Here is a 22063-nt window from a genome sequence, read left to right on the forward strand (position 1 = left end):
TTGTTGGAAGTGGTATGTAATTACTAGTTAACTAGCTAAGAAAAGAGTTATGATGACTAGGCCTACTATTTATTAATATTATGAGATCTTCTAATCTAACTTTCTCTGAAGTGACTACTCAGAAGAAGATTTTTCTCCCCAATGTCTCCACTTAGTCGGCAAAAGATAGCTCTGCACATGCGCAGTGACCTATGGCAAGGGTTAGGATTAGGGTTAGTGTCTCACTTAACTGTTGGAAGTGGTATGTAATTAATAGTTTTTATTACTAAATCTAGAATTTACCCAAATTTCAAATTAAACACGACTATTGAATGATAGACATCCATATTTAATCCATTAGGCACTAATTTTGAAGTTTTTAGTTCGTTTTAAACTAAATTACTTAATTTAATATTCATTGACACTCACTGCCATGCCCAACACATCTATCCATGACAACTCTTCTTACGCTTGAAGCTAAAAAAAACCACAAATCATTTTTTTTTTTTTTTTTTTTTTTTTTTTTTTTTTTCCTGTTCAGCAAACATGATTAGCATTTTTTTTTTTTTTTTTTTTTTTTTTTTTTTTTTTTTTTAAATACTTTTATTTTCAAATAGAAATAATTTCATCAGCATATGCAAATAGTTCAAACATTTACAAAAATTATCATTACATGAACAAAATGGTGAACATTACTAAAAAGGATTTGTCGATCAACAATTCAAATGAAGATTATTAGAAATATAGAAATACAAAAAAAGGTATTTTTACCATGATAGGCTTAATTGTTTTTACTGTTTTGTTTCCTCATAACATTTTTTTTTTTTTTATTTAAATACTTTTATTTGCAATTAAAACAAGTACATCAACATCAAATTTTTTAACATAATTTTGAACACCAAATGAAAACGAAAGGTTTTGCTAATGTACATAATGAATATTTACATGATGTCATGTATTTGATTATAAAAAAAATTGCAAAGGATGACAGTAAAAGGGGTGAAGGTCAAATGAAAGTGTCAGAAGTCTGGGTGGGGAGAGGAAAGGAAATTTTTTAGAGAGGGTCAATGGGACAGTGAAGCATTTTCTATGTAGGGAAACAACTTAAGTTGACTAGTTGAAAGGGTTTTGTAGTGGTCGCATTGAGTTTTCAAAAGATTGCAGTGTGAAAGATGAGGGGAAAGAGACAAGATTTAGAACTTTAAATAAGTTCTGCTAGAAAACATTAGACAGGACAACTCGATTAAAGGACTGTACATTCCAAACACGGTAGGCAAGAAAATACTTGCATACGCAGACGACACTACTTTCTTAGTACAAACAGAAAAAGCAATACAGACTGTAATAGAAAAATTCAACAACTTTGGGAAAGGGAGCGGGGGAAAAATAAACGCAGAAAAATCAAAAGTAATGGGTATAGGTAAATGGAAAGGTAAAGATAACTATCACATAGACATAACAATAACTGACAAACTCAAAATTTATGGAATAACCTATACTAGCGATCCCACAATAAACGACCAAGAAACTTGGACCACACTGAAAAATAAAATAAATCACAATCTGGAAAAATACCAATACTGCAATACAACCATTTTTGCCAGAGCTGTATTAGTAAACAGATATATCATTCCAAAAATAATTTTCGTTGCGACGAACTCTACAATACCCAACTCATTTATTAAAAAAACAAACAAGCACATTAGAGAGTTCATTTTCAAAAATACGATTAGAAACATTAGCCACAAAACCTTAATACAAAATAAATTAAATGGAGGTAGGCCTATAGGGCTACACGACATTCAAACTAAAATAAACACCTTCCGATTAAAACACCTGGATAGAATAAGGATAGAACCACATTATCATCCATTAGCACAATACTACATTGGGTTAAACATAAAGAGCATTTTAAAATTAAACATCATAACACCACACTATGGGGGAAATGACATAGGCAGCTTTTATAAAGAAACGCTAGCAACATTCCAAGGAAACAAAAGCATTATTGGGGAAGACACAAAAAAAATATACGACATCCTAATCAAACAACAAGCGACACCCTTATACACGAGAATTAGTTGGGCCAGGGAACACAATATAATAGACATTAAAGATACATTTAGAAACCTACATAATAAACGCATTACACCAAAAGAAAGGGAAGTAGCATACAGACTGATTTTTAACACAACTCCAGTTTCACGAAATACAAAGTCAAATCAAAATGTTAAAATAACATGTCAAACGTGTAAACAAAATATACAAGAAACTGAGAAACACATTTATTTAGATTGTATATTAGTACAGAAAACAAAGCAAACACTTGCGAAAATATTAAACACCACCAATCAAACAGCCACAACAAATAAAGCAATCACACTTAATTTAATTAACACGACTAGACAAAGAACAGAAGACGAGAACAGACTAGTAGCAACGGCTATTTATAGATCGACTATTTGGCAAATTAGGAACAAAGTCAGATATTTTTTCACAAAATACACGGACATCGAGTTAAAAGAAATATTTCAAGCAAAGCTAAGACATAGACTGGGAACTCTCACTTAACTGAGACATAAAAGAAATATACAGGAAAGAAATAAACAAAGTATTAATTTTAATTTAGACAGTCTCAAGCCAAACATCACTCGATCAGCCCCCAAGTAAATTAACAGTAGAACAGTCTTCTGTTTCCCGGGTTTTAAAATGCACAACCTAAATGGTAGAAAGAGATACCCACCTCAACCCCCCCCCCAACACACACACACTTCCCCCCCCCCCCCCCCCATTCAACCGGACTGGCGGACATTTCAAGGTAGCGTGCCGTGCCCTCATTGCCAAGGGTCAATTTTATGTCATGGAAAGTTTTGGAATGATAGATCAGTACATGATTACAGAGACACTTCTCCCAAGGTCGTTTCTATTTCTGTCCATGGGTGGCTACGATGTGAACTTTTGACTCCGCAGCACACTAAACTAAGCAGTGAAGAGAAACCTAGTTTGCACACCTTATTTTAATCTAGTTCTTATGCCATTTTATTTTTTCCCTTTGATTATTATATATGCAATTGATGTTCATTGTTCATGTCTTTGATGCTATGTAAAATCTATCAAATATATTACTATTACTGATTTAAATGTTTAAAACAATTGAATTAATAAAAATAAAAAAAATCTACCCCCTCCTCTCTCCCCCTCTATCCACTTTACCCTCAGACATGATAACCCCACAATCCCTTTAACTGTTCCAACGACCTCACCACCCACCGCAACATCAAAAAAAACCACAAATCAGGTTAGACATTTTAAGTGGCCATGTACCCTGAGTTCCCCACTAGTGATCATCAAATAGCGGTCACATGGTTTAATAATAATCATTAAAAAAGTTTAAAAAAACCCACGTTTTCTGATTTAACTAAAAAGTAGAAAATAAATGCTATACATCACAATAATGCAAGCGATCACTCTACTATAAGCGATGAAAAACGTGGGGCATTTGTTCTTAGTCTTTATGTAAATCATCACCATCTTCTTTTTGTGTCCAAGAACATGAAGTAGAGTTCATTTTTCAGAGACTTCAGCTCCTAAAGGGTGCCCAGCCGTCTTTGCTTTCCATAATGTGAGTCAGGTACACATTAGAGCTTGGCGAACTCTGGAACGTTCTACTGACTTTAACCCGCATTCAAACTCGAGACTTATTTTAGTAAATACTGTTAGTTTATTTAACCACATGCCACATACATTAATTTAACCTGCATTCAAACTCGAGACTTATTTTAGTAAATACTGTTAGTTTATTTAACCACATGCCACATACTGGCACATACATTAATTTAACCTGCATTCAAGTTTGAGACTTAATTTTGTAAATACTATTAGTTTATTTAACAAAAGAGTTAATAGCTGGCCACATACAATATGAAAAATACAACCTCAACATAAACGCAATTAGAAATGAATCTCAACAATAATGTTTACATCTGAGAAAAAATTTATGTCAAAATTTATAAACATAATTAACAAATTTAAAGAATCCAACAGGTAAAAAAAAAAAAAAAAACAGAAATAGGCATATATTTCAGATTAGACAGAATTTAACTATTTAATTTACAATTTAAAACCAAATTAATGTAAATTTAAAAAAAAAAAATTTAAAAAAGAAAAATATTTGTGTAATTTAGCTCTTTAGAAATAAAGAGGAGAATTTGGTTAAGATAGTGTTAAAAGACTGCTAATTGTGACATCACTTCTACTGATGCACAAAGCCCAGTACAAAAAATTAAGACCTTAATTGTGCAAAATACTAATGCTTTTTAAAATTGATAGAACTTGTGGTAATTTAAATAAAGTTTGATAATTTACTGGAACTTAAATAAATAACTTAAATAATATTAAAAGTTTAAAAGAAAAGCAAGTGTAACAGTCATCATCCAAAATTAAACTGTCACTACTATCAAAATGCTGTATTGGTTTGATAATTACATTTAAAGTTGATAAGATGACATCAAGAATCAAGTGTGTAATTTTTCAACACCATTTGTCTTGTTATGGGTTTAAATTAATCCTATGATGTAGCCTCAACAGAGATTGACGAGGTGTTACATAGCTGCAGATATTTCAGAAGAACTGTTAATTAACAAGTTTATTTTCTTATGTGTCCAATAAATTTCAATGTGTATCATAAGCAATAGAAAAGCTTTATCATATGTTAAAGACAAGAACATAAAAGCCTAAACGACTTAACTATTACTAGTAAATGTGTCAACATAAATCAAATTACTAGTTATATAAGAAAATACAGTTACCAAAACTTCAGATAAGCTTCAAATAGAAAGAAGGTAACACAGACTTCCAATAAATAACACAATACATTTCTTGATATGTGACAAGCAGATATAAAAAAACTTTTAAAAAGTAAAAAAAAAAACTTTACAGTATGATGGCATTGAAAGAGACACAAGCCCACTGTTGGAAATAGCTGTAACTTGAGCAGATTAAACATTTTACAACCCCCCCCCCCCCCCCATCATGTAACTGTGATTGGGTATAAACAGAATTGGAGGCATGCAAAAAAAAAAAACACCAGTGTTTTTACACCAATGTCAATAAAAAAAATTGCAGCATAAATTTACATTTCTTCAGTCACATCAGTTTTATAATATATTTTTCGATTGTGAGAGGGTTGAACTACTTGGTTCATTACCATGTGAGAATATCAGACAACATAGGCAGTCATTATACCATTACACGTCTAGACGACACGGGTGACAATTTATTGACAAGATGAAAAAAGGTTTTTCTTCTGATATTTATTAAACACATTCTGCTTATAATCGTCATCCACATGGATGTCTCACAATTCACGCTACTGACTGAGTCACACTGGTCATATACACCCTCTCACCAAGACTAAGTATTAACTCACACACACAATACACAGCAACCAGTTTCTACACAAAACGTCCCTATCTTTCATCATTATGTCATCATTATATCTTTCACACCAACACCAACATACATTGATTAACTACACGTCATAACACTGTTCGTAGTGTGTCTTCAGTAGTATGGTTAAACTAGATGAATATGCCGTTTGTGTGAGATTAAATGTACACGTTGACTGAATCGTTTGTCACATAGGTTGCAACAAAATGGCTTCTCACCAGAGTGAGTCCTTAAATGACCTCTTAGAGAACTTTTAGAAGCTGTTGAATAGTCACAAGCATTGCATGTGAAAGGCTTACTGTTCATGTGAACTCTCCTATGTTCTGAGAAAGGACTTTTATCATTTGATGTGCATTCACAATTTGAACACTTATACATTAAATCCATAGTGTGTATGCTCATGTGAACTCTTAAATTTTTTTTTGATGGTAAAAGATTTCTCACACAATGAACATCTGAAAGGTCTGTACATGAAATGTCTCTTTAGAAGGTGCAGATCATATTCTTCTGGTAAGTTAAAGCCTCTACCACAATGACTACATATGTAAAGCTTCAAAGGTGTATGCATTGGTTGATGGGGCAACAGATGAGCTAAAGAAACAAAGCTTTTCTGGCAAATATCACAAGTTTGTACATTTTCAACACCATCAACTAGTTGAAGGTTTAGATGAATCTTTTGATGTTGTTTTAGCCGAGACAGATGAGGTGTTATGTAATTGCATTTCTCACATTTGTGAATTGATTCTCCAGTATGCAATCTCATGTGATCTTTAAGATAACGTTTATTTGCATAACATTTTTCACAAAATTCACATTTAAATGGTTTAAACCTAAAATGTCTTGTTAAGTGTAGATCATATTCATCTCCAATGTTAAAACTTTTATCACACTGGCAACATATATAACATTTCAATGGAGTGTGCACAAGTTTATGAGAAGACAAATGAGATAAGGTTTTAAAACTTTTTTGGCAAATGTCACACACAAAATTCTCAGCTGGAGGCTCGCTGCCTCTCTGTTTACCATTATGGTATAGTTGACAAGTTTTACAATTCTCCAGGGCACATTCATATAACTGTAACTTTTGAGGTCCAGTTGTTTGATTTTTATGATTTATCTGCAATTTTTCACACGGTTTGAATATAGTGGGGTACAACTCAGCTGTCTTTTCATTAGTTGATAATAAATTTTTTTTCTCCTTCAGTATTGAGCATCTGAATTCAACATTTCCACAATTTGAAGAAGTTAATCTGTAATCTGTTGAGAATTTACAAGAAGATAACACTGTTTTCTTTTTGAAGTTTTTCTTTAGTAATTCAGCAGCAATGTTTTCTTTATAGAAAGCCACATGAACTTTAATGTGATGTTTTTTCAGCTTACTCCATTTCCTGGTGGTATAAGCACAAAACTCACACGCCATCCTATCCTTTGGATGAAATTCTTTTTTATGTGTAGCGAACAACGGCTCCTCTGCAACTATAAAATCACAAAAACAACAGCCTATGGCTTGCACTTACGTGTGCTTTTTAATCCAATGTGTTTGTAATCTTTCAAAAGATGAAAATGTTCATGAACAGATGTCACAGTGACCTACTTGCTCTCTCATTTTCTTTTGTTCTATAACACTAGAGTTATTAAATTAATAGGATGTATTCACTTGATCAAACAGTTAGAGCTGAAAGAGAAATATTTGATACTCTTTAATTATTTTAAATTAAAAATGTGAAGTTCTTGTAATATTAGTAATGACAGAAAATGTTACTGACAACTAATGTTTCTTCTAATAAAAGTCTGAAGGAGAAATATTTTTGTAGTCCTTGCAGGGAAATACAAACAATATTTTATAACAGCTACATTTGAAAATTCTATTTTGACAATTTACACTCTTCTTTAGTTATATTACTTACTATTACTCTATGATTCAATTATGTATTTGACACATTTGTGATGAAACTTTTTTTAGGCTAGAATTTTTATAATTTTGATTTAGGCCTATAAATTATTAAAATTAATAGTTACCAATACTATCAATACTATACTCCTGATAGGCTACCTATTTTTAGATTGCACTCAACGTAAAAATATCAAGAGCACTGGGCGTTTTAATCAGTCACTGGGTGTGAACTAACATAAATCCTCCCAATAATTACTAAAATTAATGAGTCACCTTCCATTCACATTACTAGCCAGCCGATTTTACGTACTTAAATGATGATAGATTACCTATAGATATACTATAAATGTATAGACTCTTAGCAGTATTAATCACCCTATAGTGGCCTATAGCCTACCCAAAAGTATATTACAATTACAAACTAATAACAAGTAATATTTGGTAAAACCTTAGTTTAACGTCTGAAATTATCGGGTAATGTTAGCCTAGTTGAGTTTCGGTAACTAGAGTTACGGTAAACCATGGTTTATTTGAACATTGAAATATATTTAAATATAAATAAAGTGAAAGTCGATTGTAGCAAATTAATTTTTTAATGTTTTAATTTTTTTAAAGTTTAATCGACAAAAGGAAACAAGAATAATAGTAGATTTAAATTGGTAGATCTAAAAAAGAAAAGAAATATATATTAATATAATAAATATAAATAATGAAGTCAAATGTAATAATTTAACGTTTTTGGCTTGCAGCGGATTTGTTGCCATTAATTAATTAAATCTAGATCTAGCTAGCTGCTAGGCCAAGTAAATAAAAATCTAGATTATGAAAATAGTAAAAATGATTAAATGATTACAAAAATAGTAAAAGTGACTAGAAACGGTTCGTACCCTATTTTGAAAATGAAACAAGACCTTTGTAACCATGTTGTGGTTATAGCTGAGAAACTTTTGTCTGCTATTAAAAACCACCGGTATCCCCCCTCCCAAACACACACAACAAGAGACGGTGGAGGGGTCACTGTGAGGTCACAGTAGCCCAGTCTAATACGACATATCATGAACTGTACCGTAACTTTTATTCCCCCCACCTCCCTCATCTAGCTAAACAGCACCATCTACGTACTTGGGGTCACAGTGAGTTCATACACGTTTAGATATCAGTGATTATTATCAGTGACCTTAGTTACTAGGAGGGGCGGGTTAGTCTAGCCCTAAACATTTTCACGGTCAGTCACGCAACAACAACAACAAAAAGACAGGTCTTACACTTCCCCCTCCCCCCCCCCCTCCCCCAATGACGTAGTAACTGAGAAATCGGGTTTCTTCTGTGATATCCAGCGAAAAACATCATTTCACAGACAGTGTAGACCCGTCCAGACTTTTTAAAGTCTGATGAAATTCACTTTTCTAAATTCAAGACTTTTTCCAGACTGCGTACAAATCCTGTTAAACAATATTTAGTAGCAGAAATATTTAGCTGAAACACTTAAAAATAACTAGTTATACAAAATGAATAATAATATTTAACACGCAATTAAAATAAATCTATCCAAATTTTAAACGATCTGTATTAAAAATAAAAGATGACACCAAATAAAGTATGGTTTACAGTACTTCCGGAACTGTGTGACAGACTTTGCCATTGTTTTACTATTTTTTTACTGCTATACCATCCCGGAATAATAACCGACGCTAAACTAAGGTTTTACCTAATATTCTAACAAAATACTTCATGTGTCATGTAGTATTATTTTTTAAATTAGTAGGCCTAGATCTAGATCTAGAAGTAGTCTAGTAAGTTTGTAAATAAATATAATAATTTTTTTTTTAAATATTAAATAGCAGGCCTATTAGCTATCTAGATCTAGGTAATCCCTTAGTTTAGCGTCGGAAATTATCGGGTAATGTTTGTTGAGTTTCGGTAACTAGAGTTACGGTAAACCATGGTTTATTTGACCATTGAAATATAAATAAATTAAAAGTCGATTGTAGTAAATTAATGTTTTAATTTTTTAAGTTTAATCGACAAAAGGAAACAAGAATAAATATAATAGTAGATTTAAATTAGTAGATCTAAAAATAAAAACATATTAATATAAATATAAATAATGTATCAAATGTAATAATTTAATGTTTTTGGCTTGCAGCGGATTTGCGACCATTAATTAATTAGATCTAGCTCGATATCTAGCTGCTAGGCCAAGTAAAAAATCTAGATTACGAAAATAGTAAAAATGATTACAAAAATAAATATATCCAAATTTTAAACATTCTGTGTAAAAATAAAAGAAGACGCCAAATAAAGTATGGTTTACGGTACTTCCGGTGAATTCCGGAAGTGTGTGACAGACTTTGGCATTGTTTTACTGTTTTTTACTGCTATACGATTCCGGAATAATAACCGACGCTAAACTAAGGGATTACCTAGATCTAGTACTAGATCTAGTAGCCTACTAATACTAATAAAGTGAAGTAGTTAGAATCTAGATCTAGTAGTTAGTTAAGTAGTTAAGTAGAGATTGAGACTCATTTCTGATCATTTCCGATTATGCAGAAAGATCAAACTTTTTTAAAAAAACATTTGTACTTTATTAGATCTACTTTATACTAGGCTTTTCGATTCATGAATTCTCGTTCTCGCGGTTTCGTAGCCACCGTGTTTTGGGCGGACATAAAATATCGAATCATTTCTTTCTCTTGAAGTACATGATACTTATAAATAAGGATCGTATCGTAATCGGATAGATTTGTATCGAAACTGCCCATGTAATTACGGGGCTAATAATTAACATTTTAATAATGCTAGCTTTACCTGATTTCTTTCTTTGTCTTTCACGAGGCGGACGAGGGAAAGTCACTCTTGTGCTTGAAGTCAAAATAAACTAAAGCAGGTGCGTGTATTATTGACTTTTTTATTTGTACATAATACTAAAGACTAACATCTTCACTATGATATAAAAATAGAATTGTATAATAAGTCAACAGTCGATCAAACCATTGCCCGTACAGACGACCATATTAATAGTAGCGAGTCTCACTAACTTGAAAGCGTCCATGGTTGCTAACCAGAACATGGCTACCACACCTTGGCCTACGATTGGGCAATTTTTTCTGCTTTGTTCGAGAGACCACCTTAACATTAACTTTAAAAATAATTATCACGCGAAAAATGGCGTTTTTTTCGCGTATTTTAAGCAATCTGAAGATGACAAAGCTATTTTTGGCAGATTTTTTTTTTTTTGCTTCCGACATTGAAGGTCAAGCGTAAACATGGGTACAGTTTGAGTAGCTTAAAACTTTAAATAATGGTCTCTTTGGTGTCAAAACTGCATGCCTAGGTCAAGTATTATTAGATTGGGTAATCTATCGTTTTGGGTACGTAAAATCGCCCGAGACTTGTAATGTGAAAAATGGGTGACTCCTTAAATTTTAATAATTATTTCACATTTTGAGGAGGATTTATGTTTTGAAAAATACAAAAATGTTTCTTTGTTTTATTTATGTACCTGTTTTTAAACAATTGAATTAAAACTTTTCAGTAATAAATGAAGACTAGCGACATTTCCAATAGATGCAACCATGCTCATTTACTAGCAAAATAAGCTGAAAAAGAGTGTCAAGTGAAAAGAAAACACAATTATATAAGCAGCGAGAGGATGTACAGCTTCCGTAACAATAGCGATGACGACACAATAAAAAATTACGTGCTTTCATTGACCTTTTTGCGATGCCGATTTCTTAAAAGGAGAACATAATAATTACAATTTTTTTTCACTAAACGATCAGTCTAATAATACTTGACCTAGGCATGCAGTTTTGACACCTTAGAGACCATTATTTAAAGTTATTAAGCTACTCAAACTGTACCCATGTTTACGTTTGACCTTCAATGTGGGAAGCAAAAAAAAAAAAAAATCTGCCAATAATAGTTTTGTCATCTTCAGATTGCTTAAAATACGCGAAAAATGGCCTTTTTTTTTTAATTATTTTTAAAGTTAATGTTAAGGTGGTCTCTCGAACAAAGCAGAAAAAATTGCCCAATCTTAGGCCAAGGTGTGGTAGCCATGTTCTGGTTAGCAACCAAGGACGCTTTCAAGTTAGTGAGTCTTGCTAATATTAAACCTCCAAGGATGCCATTTTATAATCTAAACGCCGATTCCGGAAAAGGTGGGATGGGCTTTGACGGACTGATTGATTGAGTAATAATAAAACACTTCCCCAGAGTAAAACAAGGTAATTAAAAAGTCTAGTGACAATTTTAGCGCAATTTCCTTATGTTATCTAAAAATAGCTCTGTCGTAGCGTAAATCAAGAGCAGGGTTAGTAAAACCATTGGTTAGTTATTAAAACGTTTTTTATTAATTTTTTTTCAGTATTTTACATGTTTTATTTACAATAGAGTTACATGACTAAAAACCATTGCGGGCCTAGCTAACGAACGTGATGGCGCAGCCATTGAACGTGATGGCGCAGCTATTGAACGTGATGACGCGTGTGGTGTGGTTGGATAAACATGCCTACTAATTCGGTCCAAATTTTAATTAATTAAAAAAAAAAATTGTGACCGAACGAAAGGATATATTTGAAAACTTTCTTCGGCAATATTGTTCAAAATTATGGCAGGAATCGATTGGTACATGTTTCAAGTCGCTAAGTGGTCTGGTTGCCGAGATATGGGCCAAAAACTGCATTTTATCGAGGTTTTTTGGCTTTTCCGGGAAATCCATCAAATAAACCCTGAATTTTTTTGGCCTATGTTCATCCTCGTAACTTGCTTAACATAATTGCTTTTGGAACTAGTCCTCGATATTGCTTCGTTCAGGAGGAGATACGACTTAAAGCTGCGGACACACATCCATACATTCCCAGAAATGACGAGTTAATAAACGCAATTCTCCAGAATGGAAATTGCGCTAAAAAAACGTTTTTTCGAGCTTACATTTAAGTATTTAAAAACCGGATTATCAATGGAGTGTGACTCAGTGTAGTATAAGTAGTGTAGTTAATGTAGTAGTAGTAGTACTGACTTAGACTTAGTGGGGTAAATTTTGCCAATGGCTGAGAAAGTTGGATGAGATCTCATAATAATAATATTAATCAATAATAGTCATCATAACTCTTCTCGGTAAAACCTTAGTTTAGCATCATAATTTCCAAAGTAGCTACTAGCTATTAATGTGCGATGGAGGTAACTAATGAATATTTCTTTTATTTGGCCATATTTATTACATATTTTACATAATATAACAGATAATTGAATAACAAATCACAATCTATGACCAAACCAGCCTAAAATATCCTGGAATAAACTTTAAACTACCCCGTTCGAGACAACAATGAGTAAATACAAGCAGTGGCCATGTTTCAAAAACAATGATAGTTGTGGCTTTCACTTTTGATTGGATAGATTCCAATAGGTGTTTACAGTTATTTATTATATTCATATTGTCTATCAGCTGGACAAAAATTAAAAAATAGGTTCCTGAATAATTTAAGTTCCTTCAAATTTTTAATATTGTTACTGTTCTGTGGGTGGCTTGTTTTTAAAAAAACTTAGGGACTAGCAATACAAAATACATAGAGAAGTCCAGTGCTAGGCTAGGGCATCAACATGGCGGCGGATGTAAACATCATGTGGTTTTGGTCATGTGTGTGCAATCTATCCATTAGTTTGACCGAGAAAATTGTATACATTTCATAGTGTAGGTCTTGATAAGTAAATTTATAAATCTGACTGAGTAATCATTAGTAATCAGACTGACAAGACAAAAGTCTGGCATGTGTTACAAATTTTGCCATGTTATTAGTAATATGTTGTTTTGGTTATTTAACCACCAGTTTAACATTTACATTTTTTAAATCATCAGTTCATATCTAAGAAGCTGTCCAGCATGGAGGTGGAAACAGATGTGTTAGCTGCAGTTTCATCTACTGTAGATATACAGTCAAATGAATTGACAGAGTTTTCAACTTCTGAAGATTTGAAACCAGATCTATCAGCCATATCTTCATCTTCTGCTGGCATCAAAACAGAATTATTGACATTTATTAATTTCCAGGATATAAAACCTAACATGTCATTTAAACCTTCTCAAGATGATAAACCTGATATTAATTCAGAATTTTCTTCTTCTAATGACATAAAAATAAAACCAGAATTATCATTTTTTAATGTTCAGGATATAAAACCTAACATGTATTTTAATACTTCTCAAGATGTAAAACCTGAAATTATATGTTCAATTGAAAATAATAATAAGAAACCAGCTGCATCAGCAGTATTTTCAACATCTGAAAATTTAAAACCAGAACTATCACCTACTGAAAATTTAAAACAAGATTTCACAACAGAATTTTTATTTTTTGAGGATAAACAAGAAAATGGACTTGAAGAAAATCTACAATTGTCTAGGGACAACGGAAATAAAATTGTTTATTATAATCCAACATTTTCTCAAAGTTCTGAAAGTAATATGCATAACAATGTTCATTCTAAAGATAAGCCATATAATTGTGAGGTCTGTCTTAAAAGGTTTTCTCAAAGTTCTCATTTAAGAGAACATAAAATGGTTCATTCAGGAGAAAGGCCACATGAATGTGATGTTTGTCAGAAAAGGTTTTCAGATAGTTCTCATTTAAGAAGACATAAAAAGGTTCATTCAGGTGAAAGGCCACATGAATGTGATGTTTGTCATAAAAGATTTTCTAGAAATTCTGATTTAAAAATACATAAAAATGTCCATTCTGGAGAAAAGCCATATGAATGTGATATTTGTCATAAAAAGTTTAGTCAGAAGATAAATTTGTCATATCACAAAAATGTTCATTCTGGAGATAAGCCATATGTATGTGATGTTTGTCATAAAAGGTTTACTCGAAGTTCTAACTTAAATCAACATAAAAAGATTCATACAGTAGAACATGCATATGATTGTGATGTTTGCCATAAAAAATTTGTGGATATGCAGGATCTCTTACGACATAAAATTGTTCATTCTGGAGATAAGCCATATGAATGTGATGTTTGTCTGAAAAGATTTTCAAATAGTTCTCATTTAAGAAGACATAAAAAGGTTCATACAAGTGAAAGGCCACATAAATGTAATGTTTGTCAGAAAAGGTTTTCAGATAGTTCTCATTTAAGAAGACATAAAAAGGTTCATTCAGGTGAAAGGCCACATGAATGTGATGTTTGTCATAAAAGATTTTCTAGAAATTCTGATTTAAAAATACATAAAAATGTCCATTTTGGAGATAAGCCATATGAATGTGATGTTTGTCATAAAAGGTTTGCAGATAAGAATGGTCTATTGCGACATAAAATTGTTCATTCTGAATATGAATGTAATATTTGTCTTAAAAGATTTTTATATAGTTCTAAGTTAAAAGAACATACAAAAGTTCATTCAGGAGATAAGCCCCATGAATGTGATGTTTGTCATAAAAGGTTTTCTAGAAGTTCTACTTTAAGAGACCATAAAATCGTTCATTCAGGAGAAAGGCCGCATGAATGTGATGTTTGTCATAAAAGGTTTTCTCAAAGTTCTAGTTTAAGTATACACAAATATGTTCATTCTGGAGATAAAACACATGAATGTGATGTTTGTCATAAAAAGTTTACTCAAAGTTCTAATTTAAGAAGACATAAAAAGATTCATTCTGGAGATAAACCACATGAATGTGATGTTTGTCATAAAAGGTTTTCTCATGGTTCTCATTTAAGAGAACATAAAAAGGTTCATTAAGGAGAAAGGCCACATGAATGTGATGTTTGTTATAAAAGGTTTTCTAGTAATTCTGAATTAAAAATACATAAAAATGTTCATTCTGGAGATAAGCCACATGAATGTGATGTTTGTCATAAAAAGTTTGGTCGGAATACACATCTATTACGACACAAAAATGTTCATCCTGGAAATAAGCCATATGAGTGTGATGTTTGTCATAGAAGATTTTCTCAAAATTGTAATTTAAAAGAACATGCAAAAGTTCATTCAGGAGAAAAGGCACATGAATGTGATGTTTGTCATAAAAGGTTTTCTAGAATTTCTGTTTTAAAAATGCATAAAAATGTTCATTCTGGAGAAAAGTCATATGAATGTGATGTTTGTCATAAAAGGTTTTCTAGAATTTCTGTTTTAAAAATGCATAAAAATGTTCATTCTGGAGATAAGCCATATGAATGTGATGTTTGTCATAAAAGGTTTACTCGAAGTTCTAACTTAGGTAAACATAAAAAGATTCATTCAGGAGAAAAGGTGTATAATTTTGATGTTTGACATAAAATCTTTGCAAATAAGAATAATCTATTACAGCATTAAAAAGTTCATTCATTACAAAGGTCACATGAATGTGATGTTTGTCTTAAAAAATTTGTGGATATGCAGGATCTCTTACGACATAAAATTGTTCATTCTGGAGATAAGCCATATGATGTGATGTTTGTCTGAAAAGATTTTCAAATAGTTCTTATTTAAGAAGACATAAAAAGGTTCATTCAGGTGAAAGGCCACATGAATGTGATGTTTGTCATAAAAGATTTTCTAGAAATTTTATTTTAAGAACACATAAAAAGATTCATTCAGAAAGGCCATCTGAATCATGATGAATGTTATGTTTGTCCTATAAGGTTTGCTTGGAAATGTGGTTTATTAAGAGAAAATTTTGTTCTTTTGGGGGGGAAAAGCCATATGAATTAGATGTTTGTCCTAAATGATTTACTCAGTATAGTTATTTAATTCTGGAGATATGCCGTATGAATGTGATGTTTGTCTGAAAAGATTTTCAAATAGTTCTCATTTAAGAACACATAAAAAGGTTCATTTAGGAGATTAACCACATGAATGTGATGTTTAATATAATGTTTTCTCAATATTCTAATTTAAGAACACAAAAAAGATTCATTCAGATGAAAGGCCACATATGAATGTGATGTTTGTCCTATAAAGTTTGCTTGTAAGTGTGGTTTATTAAGACAATTTTGTTCATTTGGGAAAAAAGCCATATGAATTTGATGTTAATCCTAAATGATTTACTCAGAATAGTTTAAATACACATAAAAAACTTTTTTTGGCCGTAAATGGTTTTCTCAACGTTTTTAATTAAGTGCACATGAAAATGTTCATTCATGAGGCAAGCTATATGAAAGTGGTATATGTCATTAAAGGTTTTCTAGAAGTTGTAGTCTAAATGATGTTTTACACAAATGATTTTCTCAAATTTAAATACTCTTAAAAAATTCATTCTACATGTAAGACAGAGGAATGTGATGTTGGTAAGGAAATGTTTTCTTTTAAATTTACTTTATATAGTCAAAGAAATTCATCATAACTTAAAACCAATTTAAAGTCATTTTTTATTATTATTATTAAATTTCTTATAATTTTTCTCTGCACATAACTTCCAATAGTGGGCCTTAGTTAATAAATATTTATGTTATAAAAAGGTTCTTTTGTCAAAGAGTATACCTCGTCAATTATTATACATACTCTAAAAAGAAATTGTATTCTGACTGTAAAAGGAAATAGCATCCTATTGTCAGCTGCATGTGTACATTTTTTTCTTTATGTATCCTACTTCTTTCTGTGTTATTTGTATATATGTATGATAGGAGAAGTAAGCTATCACTTTAGAGACCCATGGTTTTATTTTTGTACCAGCATGGTTTTGTTCAGGCCACACAGTTAATTTGCCTGTTTCAGATTATATAAAATTGACAATGCGCATTCATTGAGATAAGGAAGTTAGCCAAACCTTATGAAACCAATTACACATTAACAATAACAGAGGCTAACTAAAATAAAACACGCTGTTCAAGTTCAATTCATTTATTTACATTTACTAGATGTTTACAATATGTAGGCCCTACTGTTAAACAATTCTCATTTACACTACTCACAAACAGCTCAATCAGACATACAGCAACATGAATATCATGTTGACAGGTAAAACAACCTGCATTAGACAAGTACAATGACAACAGGCCAGCAGTCACAATGGCATCTGGCCAACAGGTAGGCCTACAGTGACATCAAAACTTCTGAGCAGACAGCAATTTTTTTTGTAAAAACTTTTTCATCCTTAGCTAAATGCCTTTTTAATCATTATATTTAGAGGTATAGAATCACAAATCATATGATCAAACTCTACTGGATGCAATGTATAACTCAAACAGACCATATGTTAAAACTTCCTCTCCCTCCCCACTATTTACATGTCTTATGGAACTAACCCCAAGTTTCATGTTGCTTCAACCATTGCTAAGGCTTATGTTCACTTCCTTACTTTTGCTAAATGTTTTTTTTTTTTTTTTTTAATTTTATTTAAATGCAACTGTAACCTGTTATATATAGATTTTATCTTTCTTCACACCTTCTCAATATGAACTTTATGCCAAATCTCAGACTCCTCTCTGCATGCTATGTGATTGAAAAGAGTATAAAATAATTTTCTTCACATATTCATTTAGGCTATACAATTTAAAGATTAACCGCACATTTCAATGTCGTAAATTAACATTTAAATTTTTACAAAAACAGCAAAAATTAAGAACTTGAAGAAAAGAAAGACTTAAGCTGCAATTGTTACATTTTGGTATCTTAGTTTTAACTAATGTAATTTTTGACTAGTTGTTATTTAATTTTATATTCCTTACTATTAAAAAAATAGCCTTGTAATGTAAATTCTAATGTAGTGAATTATTACAAATTGTAATATGAACATTTAAAGAATTAAAATGGCTAAAGTGTGTGGCAAATTTTATTATTATTGTTTTTCTAACAACACTTTCTGTATGTAAATTTGTAAATTTCAATGAGGCCAATGTGTTTTGAATGCTGGAGTGTATTTTCCTCTCTTGTGATGCTCCAAAGCCTGTACCTGCCAGGTAGATGGTCAGTGTCAGACAACTTTTGCTTGTTAGGACTCCAGTTACAAAAGAAACATTTGACATTTTAAACACTTGTTTTACTATTTTTTATCAATTACAAGTAAAATAAAATTTATAAAAATGATTGACTTATGGATGTTCTGCAGTAGTGAGTCGTTTTCTCAAAAAAATGGTTTTGCCATAAACTTCTATAGCCCAACTGCACAAGAAGTGCACAATCTGTGCTCAGATAACACTAACAACAATTTTTATCTATAGTCGATGATAAATTCAGCTGGTTGTCGCGTGTTTTCTCTATCATTAGCAGGTTTACGTCATTGTGTCATCCCCCCCTCCCCACCCTCTGCGGGCTTGTTGGGATTTGTCAACTTTCCTCTTAAAAGACCATTTAACTCACTCTAATTATTATTTAAGTGGAATTATCATTTTTCTGTATACATTTTGCCTTTTTTTTTCTTGGTGTCACTCCCCTAAATGGGGTCACCCGGTGTGGTCCGCATTTAAAAACAGCCTGTTTTATCCTGACTGAGCAATGGAGTTAACTAAAACCACCCCACCCCCCCCCCCCCCACACACACACACCACCCCCCACCCCCATCCCCCCCCCCAAAAAAAACCCATGTCTACCGTCCCATTCAACGAAATATAATTATATACTGTTTACAGTGTCCGCCCCCTCCCCGAAAATTCTACCCCCGCCACCGAAAATTTCAAGTACCCCCACCCCTCTCCGGGGAGGAAAAAATCTAAACTAAAACCACCCCACCCCCCCCCACCCCCACCCCCCCCCCCCCCACACCCCCCCCCCCCCAAAAAAAAAACATGTCTACCGTCCCATTCAACGAAATATAATTATATCCTTTTTCAGTGTCCGCCCCCTCCCCGAAAATTCTACCCCCGCCACCGAAAATTTCAAGTAGCCTACTCCCACCCCTCTCCGGGGAGGAAAAAGTCTAAATTAAAACCACCCCTACTCCCCACCCCCCCCCCCCCCCCCCACCCCACACCCTCCACTTCCCCCTAAAAAAACATGTCTACCGTCCCATTAAACGAAATATAATTATATACTTTTTCCAGTGTCCGCCCCTCCCCGAAAATTCTACCTCCGACACCGAAAATTTCAAGTACCCCCACCCCTCTCCGGGGAGGAAAAAGTCTGAAAGAAACACTGGTGTCGCGCTTAGCCACTACCCGAAGAATTGTATTAAAGAAATTGCAAGAAAACCACTTTTTAGATTAGACACATTAATTAGGCGGTAATTTTATTATAGAGTATCGATGAAGAAATTTCTTTTGAGTTGGGGAGGGGGGGGGGGGCTCAGACGTTCTTACGCGGGGGGTGGGGCTTCGCCCCTACCCGAAGAATTGTATGCAAGAAACTCTTCACGCAAACCATTTAGATTAGACAAAATTTCCTTTTCATTCAATGTTTACTCGAGAATCAATGACGTCATATTACTGTGTGTACTCTCCGGCGTGAGATTATTTTCTACTCTATGCTAAATGTGACCGCGTCATACTTCGTTTTTCGAATTACTGTGAGAGTTTTTAAATTGCTTGTGTTTTCTCTAGAGCGTTCTTGTCAGACAGATAGATAGATACATAGATACACAGACAGCGAAACTATTATTATAGATGTGTAGTTTTTTAACAACCTCAACTTGACATTTTCCTGTTTCAGGATCTGATTTATCTTACAGTGTGGCTACATGGCAGATCAAGGACATGTTATGTAATTGCATTTCTTGCATTTATAAATTAATTCTCCATTTGTCATTTAATATGATCATTTAGATAACATTTATCTTATCTACATAACATAGCTCACACATTTTCATTTTTAAAAGCTTTTGCATAAAATATGTCTTTAATGTAGATTCTTCTCCACTTTTAAAACTTTTACCAATGACAACATATGTAACATTTTGTAATTCTAAGCACAATTTTATAATAAGTACAGTGTGTGATAAGGCTTTGATCTTTAAAAATATTTTTTTGGAAATAACAATAAATTCTCTGATGAAGTTTGCCTAGAACAAACATGGCCAAAACATTAGGATACTAAATAAAAGCTTAACAGTTTGAAAAAGAAATTTAAAAGTTGGAATGCAGTGACTTAAAATTAAAAACTAATAATAGCTTTTTATTGAACAAGTGCATTCTGAAACGAATGGGGAAAAAGATAATGTTCTTAATATTATGTTAGCTTTTTCTGCAATGAAGTAGAGCTCTAATCATGACCATTAAGATGATAAAAAAATCCCCATATTAATTTACTTTTTATGATTTACATTACATATACAAAAACTGAAATATCTTGTTGAATTTAAATCCTCTTTAGGTATAGAAAAATATATTAAGATGTCTAAAAATAACAATATAAAAGCTTGTATCAGGCACATAAAATTGAAGTCTAGTATTTGTTTTTTTTTTAAATGTAGAATAGTTACATCACTAACATTTATTTAGTAAAATTGTGCTTTATGTCATTGCAGAATGTAACTTTTTTAAACTGAATCATTAGGCTAAATGAATTTTTTGCTTGTGGCGGATTAAGATAATAAATTGTGTGAATCTCTTATCACATAAATTACAACAATATGGCTTTTCACCAGAATGAGTTCTTGTGTGATGAACAAAAGCAGTTTGACAAACCGCTGCAGTCACAAACTTGACATTTGTTTGGTCGAGTGTTTGAATGTATTCTTGTGTGTTCTCTTAACCCAGTTTGTTGGTTTGTTACATAGTTGCAGTTTTTACATTTGTAATTTAATTCTCCAGTGTGCCTTCTTATATGAATCTTTAAATAACTTTTTTTGCAAAATATTTTGTACATATGTCACTTTTAAAAGTTTTTTTCTGAAATGTGTTACTAATTTTAGATCATATTCTCTGCACTGATAAAACCTTTATCGCAGTGACAACATTTGTAGCACTTAATTATAGTATGCATAACTTTATGAGAAGAATAATGTGAAGAAGATTCAAAGGATTTTTTACAAACATCACACACAAATGTCTCAGTTGAAAACTCGATCACTCTCTGTTTACCATTATGGTAGTTTTGCAATTCTCCAGAGCACATTCACATTTTGAAAGGGAAACTAAATATGTTTTTTGCCAGTTCAATAAATGCAACCCAACACCAACAACATTAGAAATGAATCTCAACAATAATGATTTACTGCTGAGAATTAATAAACATAATTACCAACTTTAAAGAATCCAACAAGTAAATAAAACTTAAAATAAACAAAAATAGGCCTATATTTCAGATTAGACAGAATTAACTAGTTAATTGACAATTTTAAACCAAATTAATGTAAATTTAAAAAAAAACCAGAAAAAAAAAAAAATGTGTGTAATAATTAGCTCTTTAGAAATAAAGAGGAGAATTTGGTTAATTAAGATAGTGTTAAAACACTGCTAATTGTGACATTACCTCTACTGATGGACAAAGCCCAGTACAAAACATTAAGACCTTTATTATGCAAAATATTTATGCTTGATTGAATTTTCTATTTAATTGACAATTTAAAACCAAATTAATGTACATTTTAAAAACAGAAAATAAAAAAAACAAAGTTGTGTACTGATTAGCTCTTTAGAAGCAAAGAGGAGAATTTGGTTAAGATAGTGTTAAAACACAGCTAATGGTGACATCACCTCTACTAGGACAAAGCCCAGTACAACACATTAGAACTTGTGGTAATTTAAATAGTTTGATAATTTACATGAACTAAAAATAAAATAAGTTAAATAATATTAAAAGTTACAAAAAAGGCAATTGTAACAGTCATCATTCAAAATCAAACTGTCACTACTATCAAAATGCTGTATTGGTTTGATAATTAC

General features: G+C 32.1%; 2 protein-coding genes across 6 annotated transcripts; one reads left to right on the forward strand and one right to left on the reverse strand.

The window, feature by feature from the left end:
• Nucleotides 1–5029: 5029 nt before the first annotated feature.
• On the reverse strand, nucleotides 5030–9925 carry LOC131935812 (zinc finger protein 714-like). 2 transcript variants are annotated; one of them, XM_059292478.1, is made up of 2 exons: nucleotides 9900–9925; nucleotides 5030–7102 (listed from the first exon to the last, which is right to left on the reverse strand). In XM_059292478.1, the coding sequence occupies exon 2, from the start codon at nucleotides 6845–6847 to the stop codon at nucleotides 5798–5800; it is 1050 nt and encodes a 349-aa protein (XP_059148461.1). In that variant the 5' UTR covers nucleotides 6848–7102; nucleotides 9900–9925; the 3' UTR covers nucleotides 5030–5797. The 2 variants fall into 2 exon arrangements, with proteins under 2 accessions (XP_059148461.1, XP_059148460.1); XM_059292477.1 differs by lacking the exon at nucleotides 9900–9925 and adding an exon at nucleotides 9781–9878.
• Nucleotides 9225–18335, forward strand: LOC131935806 (zinc finger protein 883-like). Of its 4 annotated transcripts, XR_009385982.1 has the most exons (3): nucleotides 9977–10211; nucleotides 13188–16275; nucleotides 16576–18335. XR_009385982.1 is itself a non-coding variant. In XM_059292468.1 (2 exons), the coding sequence occupies exon 2, from the start codon at nucleotides 13212–13214 to the stop codon at nucleotides 15063–15065; it is 1854 nt and encodes a 617-aa protein (XP_059148451.1). In that variant the 5' UTR covers nucleotides 9225–9256; nucleotides 13188–13211; the 3' UTR covers nucleotides 15066–18335. The 4 variants fall into 4 exon arrangements, 3 of the variants coding, with proteins under 3 accessions (XP_059148451.1, XP_059148449.1, XP_059148450.1); XM_059292468.1 differs by lacking the exon at nucleotides 9977–10211 and adding an exon at nucleotides 9225–9256 and having other exon boundaries at nucleotides 13188–18335; XM_059292466.1 differs by having other exon boundaries at nucleotides 13188–18335.
• Nucleotides 18336–22063: the final 3728 nt, after the last annotated feature.

The sequence above is a fragment of the Physella acuta genome, unplaced genomic scaffold (assembly GCF_028476545.2).
Source record: "Physella acuta isolate Inbredline_101_S28 unplaced genomic scaffold, ASM2847654v3 ptg000160l, whole genome shotgun sequence".
Taxonomy (NCBI): domain Eukaryota; kingdom Metazoa; phylum Mollusca; class Gastropoda; family Physidae; genus Physella; species Physella acuta.

Excerpts from the sequence above, each read along its gene's own strand:
- LOC131935812 (XM_059292478.1), bottom strand. The coding sequence starts at position 6,847 with ATGGCGTGTGAGTTTTGTGCTTATACCACCAGGAAATGGAGTAAGCTG.
- LOC131935806 (XM_059292468.1), top strand. The coding sequence starts at position 13,212 with ATGGAGGTGGAAACAGATGTGTTAGCTGCAGTTTCATCTACTGTAGAT.